The sequence below is a fragment of the Centruroides sculpturatus genome, unplaced genomic scaffold (genome assembly GCF_000671375.1).
Source record: "Centruroides sculpturatus isolate CEXI.00-Female unplaced genomic scaffold, Cexi_2.0 scaffold49, whole genome shotgun sequence".
NCBI lineage: Eukaryota > Metazoa > Arthropoda > Arachnida > Scorpiones > Buthidae > Centruroides > Centruroides sculpturatus.
The window spans coordinates 549,351-556,965 of NW_019384317.1; the positions used below are offsets into that span (position 1 = coordinate 549,351).

General features: G+C 25.7%; 1 protein-coding gene across 1 annotated transcript in view; it reads right to left on the reverse strand.

The window, feature by feature from the left end:
* Nucleotides 1–7,615, reverse strand: part of LOC111623693 (RAB6A-GEF complex partner protein 1-like) — a 114,058-nt gene that overhangs the window by 63,111 nt on the left and 43,332 nt on the right. The window contains exons 4-6 of the mRNA XM_023366357.1: nucleotides 5,817–5,924; nucleotides 2,670–2,812; nucleotides 2,317–2,450 (exon numbers count right to left, since the gene is read on the reverse strand). Of these exons, the coding sequence (XP_023222125.1) occupies nucleotides 2,317–2,450; nucleotides 2,670–2,812; nucleotides 5,817–5,924 (385 nt within the window). The remainder of the gene's footprint in view (nucleotides 1–2,316; nucleotides 2,451–2,669; nucleotides 2,813–5,816; nucleotides 5,925–7,615) is intronic.

A 7,615-nucleotide genomic window follows, 5' to 3' on the forward strand; every position in this document is an offset into this window, starting at 1 on the left:
AGTTCCATTGTGATTCTAGTCATTTTTTTAGTTTTCTGTTGCTTTTCATTTGCCTTTTTGCAATTCATGATTAGTAAAAATAACAAAATTTTACTTACAAATTAAAATCAGAAGAAATTTAACAAAGTTATAAACCGTGGCACCGTGAACGTCTAGTCTGGTCTAGTACACCGATAGTGCTACTTGTTTGTAGATGGTGCATATAATTAAGTCGTATACCAAGCAAAATTTGTTTCGTCCAAACAGGACATATTCTAAAGCAGATGTATACCGAGGTACCACTGTATATGCATATTATTATATGATATTCAACATGACCAAAAACCTTAATTTGAATTACACATGTTTTACTGAAATTTTATGGTATTTCTTATATCATTTGCTTCCAGTCTGTGTGATTACTGTCAAGATTTGTCATTTTCTCCATTGACTATTCTATAAATCATAAATCTTTATTTGTATACAAAACTTGGACACTGAGTCAAGTATCTTTTTTTCAAGGAAATTTTTATAGCTTTTTGTTTTCTACTGAATAAAGTTTTTCTTACAGTTGTTAGCTTTAGTTTTTACACAAAAAATAAAAAAATATTTTTTTTATTGTACAAGTTTTTAAATTTTCTTTCTCCTTTTAATGAAAATTCTATTTTTTAAGTTTACAGATTTAAAATGATTATTAATGTTTACTTTAAACTTAATATTTATAGTTAGAACCATAAGAAACTCTTTTTATTAAAAGACATTTAATAAAAGAATTGAAAAAAATTACATTTTGATCATTTCAACACTTAGTATCAATTTTTTCTGGAAATGAGAATGTTAGAGAAAATTAAGTAACAAATTATTCCCTATTAAACACTTTTGAGTAAAACTGATAAAATTTTGATAAGTTATTGGTCATGAAACTTATTCATTTATTTCTTATAAAACTTAACTTTTTTAAAGTAATTTAATGATATTGAAAAACATATCTATAAAACTAAACTGTTCTTATTATTGCTATATACTATACTGTGCAGATACTTTTATTTTATCTGTCAAATTTAATACTCAGTCTTTCCATACTTAAATATCAAGCAAAAGGTACTTTTCGGTTAACAGGACACCAACCATATGTACAGTAAAGAAGATTCAAGCTGTGAATAAGGGATTTCACACCACCCCCAGAATTGGTGATCCTTTGCAAGACATTCATCTCCAAAGGTCAGTTTTTAACACATACAGTCTAACACCTTTTCTACATGCTTCACATATAGATGTGTACTGTACCTCGGTGCTTGACCCCCGGCACTCAAGTGGGGTGAGCCCCCACACCCCCTAAACTATACTATCAAGTACTCTATGAACAGTCAAGTGGGCTACTCAAAGCTGGCAGTTGTATGAGCTAAACTGTTAAACACAATAGTATTCTGGTGTCCTGTTAACCAAAAAGAATCAAGCAAATTTTCAGTGTAGAAAATCTTTTTTATGTTTTCAATTTTTTTTTACGTTTCACAAATGTGATATCTAAAAAAATTTCTAAGATTATTAATAAATGAAAAAAATTTTAATATTTTGTAATAATAAAAAGAGAAATAATCAAAAATAATATACAGGATAACTGCAGACATAAGTATAAATAATTTATATATAAATTAGCTGCTAAGACCCGCTTTGCTGGGCTTTTATTTGTATGTAATATAGTTTTTTTTTATATATATAAAAGACTGTTTTTATAAGTAATCTAGAATCTAGCTGCAAGGACCCGCTTCGCTGGGTTTTATTTGTGGGCAAAAAGTAACGATAGTGAAGATTAAGATAATTACATTATAGCCAATCTTACTCGTTTTCACAGAATGCAAGAATTAGGTCCCCCGTTTCCAGACTAATTAGAGAATTTTTACGTCCAGTNCGAGGATTCTCCAACGATAGAACTGTACGTGTGCTGATCTTTGTAATTATAAATTGTGAATACATGTGACTAATATTATTTTCTTTTTTATTTTGTGCATGTTATAAGTTATAAATAAATATAAACAAACAACACTCACCCAATAACATTAAATCTAAATACCAATATGATTAATTTACTGTGTTTTTGTTATTTCTTACTCCTGTTTTTAGGTATTCGGTATTCGGCCGAATAGTGATTAAATATTCGGTATTCGGTCGAATAGCGAAAAATAGTCCGAATAGGCCGAATACCGAATAGTAACCGAATATTCGTTACATCACTAATACTTATGTATGTTTATTTTATAAATTAGATTTACAATATAAGATTAATACTAATCTAACGTAAGAAAAATAGCATAATTATTATTTTTATTCTACACTTACATTTGGATCAAATTTCAAAGTTGGAGCAGTTATAAATGCTGCTTTACCATTAGAAAGTACTATTGAAAATCCACCTATTAATGGCGAGTATTCAAATGTTTTTACAAATAAACCAGTTTCTTCTAATGGTAATGCTAAAAAAAATAATAATAATTTTAAAGTAAGTAAATACTATTAAAAAATATGATTAAGATAATGAAATGTATATGATGATAGTTACTTTCTAAAAGTTTATATTTCAACAGACTACTGTATAAATGTATTTTGAATTGAAAGTTTTTGATAATTTCAAAAATTATAAAATTATTTTTCCTTATTGTATAAACAAACATAATTTACAAAAAGTGAATTACCTCTTGAAAGTTGTTGATCAGCACAAAAAGGAATCCTAAGAAGATTTAAACAGTAATCACGATTCAATGTCCCATCCCAATGAACCCTCCAAATATGTCCATTTGTAGTAGAAACCATTAATTCATCGCGTATACACACTAAGCTTTAAGAGAAAATAAAAGTTTTAAAATATCCATATTATGAAAATTATATATTGCAATATTTAACTAATAATTTAATAATTAGTTAGTAACAGTTAGTAAATAAAACATTAAGGATCAATATTAAGTTTCCTCATACAAACATTTTCATAGCTACATTATGAAATACTACTTATAAAATTTAAAAATTATTTTATTTTTTAACAACAGATAACAGTAACATTATATGAGTAGTGAGATAACTAACTAGAAATGCAAATACATTAAAATATAATTCTAGCAAACAAAGCCCAAAACCTGTACTAAATTCTAATAAATAAGAGAATTAACATAACAGGAAAATTAACAGATAATGAGGAAAAAAATTACATATTTTGTTTGGTTGATTTAGATACAGTAAACCCATAGATTGCACATATTATAAAAATTATTACATATACTACATATGCAGATTGAAGCAATGAAATTATATCAATGACAGGAAAACAAATTAATTATAATTTTCTTTTATTTCTAGATCATCATCATATAATTTTCTTTTATACTTACATTATCTATATATCAAGATAGACATATTCACAAATTTAATTTCTAAAAGCAATAATTTTAAAAATTTAAAATAATTAGAATTTCTTGAATATAAGTATGTAATTCAAATTTAACTTCAATATATAAAAAACAAAACTGAAAATTTGATATTAATTTCTTTTTCTAAGATTATCAGATGATTCTGATTGTTATTTCATAGTTTTTATTTGGATAATTTTTTATTGTAATGGCTGAGAATGTCTCTTTTCATCCAGTGGGCAATTTTATAAATAAATAAATAAAAGATTAATTTTTTGAAGTAAAATAATATTGTATTGTTGAACTGACAAAAGAGACTGTCATTGACATTTGTTTTGAAATTTCAGTACAATATTCCATTGTAAACAGAATTATAGTATTTTTTATTGGATATTAACTGTTTTCTATAAAAACATTTGTTTCAATATGATTGGCGTATACATTACAGGAACTTAAACTTAAGAAGAAGTAATGTAATTATAACCTATAGATATAGATATAGCCTATGTCATTAAATTTATTTAAATAATTAAGGACAAAATGTTAAATGTAACATATTGGATTTTATATTACATTTAATATAATAAGAGAATAGAGAATAAATTTGAATAGACATATACAAAAACATTTAAGATGATTTAATTACCATATGTAATGAAGATAACTTTTAATTTTACAATTTATATGACAGTAAATTTTTTTATCTACTATTTTTAAATGTTTATATTACCTTGTTATATTTCCTGGTACATTAGCAGAAAAGGCTTGAATAAATAAAAGGGGCGGAATTTTCTCTTTAATAAAAAGCTCTGCACTTTCTCGCTTCAAACTAGCAACTCTAATAAAATAATATTAATATTTTAGTTATTTTACAATTATTTCAATTTGAATTAAAATTGATAAAAATTATATTTTTTCTGGATTAAAACAATAATAATTTAATAAAAGTAAAATATATTTTTTAAACTTTATTAGACAACTAAGGCAGTTAAAGGTGTCAGCCTAACACTCTGGTGGACCCAAGACTGAATCTGAGAAACAAGTCTCAGGAATTTTTTTTATTGATCCTGGATATGTTGACTCCATCCCTCACTACGCTGTCATACCCATTGTTGATCTTACCAAATGCACGATGGGCATGGGGAATAGAGCAGAAAGTGTTAAAATATGTTATAAAATTAATAACATTTTATATTAATAAAAAATATAAATAAGAATAAGAAAACAGTTATAAAATAAGAAAATTATTAGCTTGCCATTTTATATAATAAATAAATAAATAAATAAATAATATAAATATATAAATAAATAAAATACAAGTCACTGCTTATTTCAAGAAGGCAATACTTTTTATTAAGCAAAAAAAACATTTTTGGCCTGTTAAATATCTGACCATCCTCAGCATAATTCTATCTATTTAATAGTTTAGAATGATATATATTAGGTATCCCTCATACAAAACAGCACTTCTATAACATGGTTCGAAAATTGGGGATATCCCTGTACAACATGACTTCTGGTTTTGCTCTAACACAGTTAAAGAATTTGGAAAATCCTCCATACAAAATTTCACAATTTTTAAGTACAAATTCAGTTATTTGATATTTTTTTTCTTCAAATAAGCATATGTGTTGTCTCAAATTTGTCCATGGATTTTAAAATATTGAAATTTTTGGTTTGTTTTATGCTTTTTGTCAGGTTAACTTTAATGAAAAGTTGATTGCAATTTTTTCTTTCTTATCAATCAGGTGTCATTGTCATTGCTTTCAGACTTGAGCATTAAAGACTGTCACTGNAAATTTAACTTCAATATATAAAAAACAAAACTGAAAATTTGATATTAATTTCTTTTTCTAAGATTATCAGATGATTCTGATTGTTATTTCATAGTTTTTATTTGGATAATTTTTTATTGTAATGGCTGAGAATGTCTCTTTTCATCCAGTGGGCAATTTTATAAATAAATAAATAAAAGATTAATTTTTTGAAGTAAAATAATATTGTATTGTTGAACTGACAAAAGAGACTGTCATTGACATTTGTTTTGAAATTTCAGTACAATATTCCATTGTAAACAGAATTATAGTATTTTTTATTGGATATTAACTGTTTTCTATAAAAACATTTGTTTCAATATGATTGGCGTATACATTACAGGAACTTAAACTTAAGAAGAAGTAATGTAATTATAACCTATAGATATAGATATAGCCTATGTCATTAAATTTATTTAAATAATTAAGGACAAAATGTTAAATGTAACATATTGGATTTTATATTACATTTAATATAATAAGAGAATAGAGAATAAATTTGAATAGACATATACAAAAACATTTAAGATGATTTAATTACCATATGTAATGAAGATAACTTTTAATTTTACAATTTATATGACAGTAAATTTTTTTATCTACTATTTTTAAATGTTTATATTACCTTGTTATATTTCCTGGTACATTAGCAGAAAAGGCTTGAATAAATAAAAGGGGCGGAATTTTCTCTTTAATAAAAAGCTCTGCACTTTCTCGCTTCAAACTAGCAACTCTAATAAAATAATATTAATATTTTAGTTATTTTACAATTATTTCAATTTGAATTAAAATTGATAAAAATTATATTTTTTCTGGATTAAAACAATAATAATTTAATAAAAGTAAAATATATTTTTTAAACTTTATTAGACAACTAAGGCAGTTAAAGGTGTCAGCCTAACACTCTGGTGGACCCAAGACTGAATCTGAGAAACAAGTCTCAGGAATTTTTTTTATTGATCCTGGATATGTTGACTCCATCCCTCACTACGCTGTCATACCCATTGTTGATCTTACCAAATGCACGATGGGCATGGGGAATAGAGCAGAAAGTGTTAAAATATGTTATAAAATTAATAACATTTTATATTAATAAAAAATATAAATAAGAATAAGAAAACAGTTATAAAATAAGAAAATTATTAGCTTGCCATTTTATATAATAAATAAATAAATAAATAAATAATATAAATATATAAATAAATAAAATACAAGTCACTGCTTATTTCAAGGCAATACTTTTTATTAAGCAAAAAGAACATTTTTGGCTTGTTAAATATCTGACCATCCTCAGCATAATTCTATCTATTTAATAGTTTAGAATGATATATATTAGGTATCCCTCATACAAAACAGCACTTCTATAACATGGTTCGAAAATTGGGGATATCCCTGTACAACATGACTTCTGGTTTTGCTCTAACACAGTTAAAGAATTTGGAAAATCCTCCATACAAAATTTCACAATTTTTAAGTACAAATTCAGTTATTTGATATTTTTTTTCTTCAAATAAGCATATGTGTTGTCTCAAATTTGTCCATGGATTTTAAAATATTGAAATTTTTGGTTTGTTTTATGCTTTTTGTCAGGTTAACTTTAATGAAAAGTTGATTGCAATTTTTTCTTTCTTATCAATCAGGTGTCATTGTCATTGCTTTCAGACTTGAGCATTTAAGACTGTCATTGTGTTTTGGTTTAATAGATTAATCTTTGTATTTAGTAAAGTTTATTTAAATATTTTTAGGTAAGTGTTATTAAACTTTTTTAACTGTAGGTAAGTAATCATTTGTAAAAATTACAAAATATAGCAGTCTTGGTACTCAAACTGTTCCAAACTCAAACAATTAGGTATGCTAACACAAATTCTGAAAGAAAAAATTGCTCAGTACTCGACTAAACAAACGTGACTCACTAGAACAAATTTTCGATTAATTACATATTTTTATTTCATCACCCACAAAAAATTTTTATGATAAAAATTAAAAAAATTGAAGATGTTGCTGATATTTCTTACTTACTAAGACCAACAAAAAAGCTCAGATGATGACAATACTTTGTAAAAAAACAAAAAAATGACCTCATTTAACTAAAATCAATAATAACGCATAATACAGTACAGTAGAGCCTCGAAAACTCGGCCTAATGTGAACCGAAGGGTGGCCGAGTTTGTGAAAATGCCGGGTTATCGGGAATGGGGTTAAAAAAGGATAAGTATGCGTGTTTCCTCAGAAAATATTGTACTGTACTTGTATGTATTGTTTGCTTGAGAATACAACAGAGAATAAACTGCCCAAATACCCTTAAACAAAGGAAAAGTATGTACTTTATGAAGGCATAGAGCCTTTACTACATGAAAATGAAAATTAATGAATACACTGTGTACAGTAATTTACCTGATAAGACAGACCTCAGAAAAATACTTT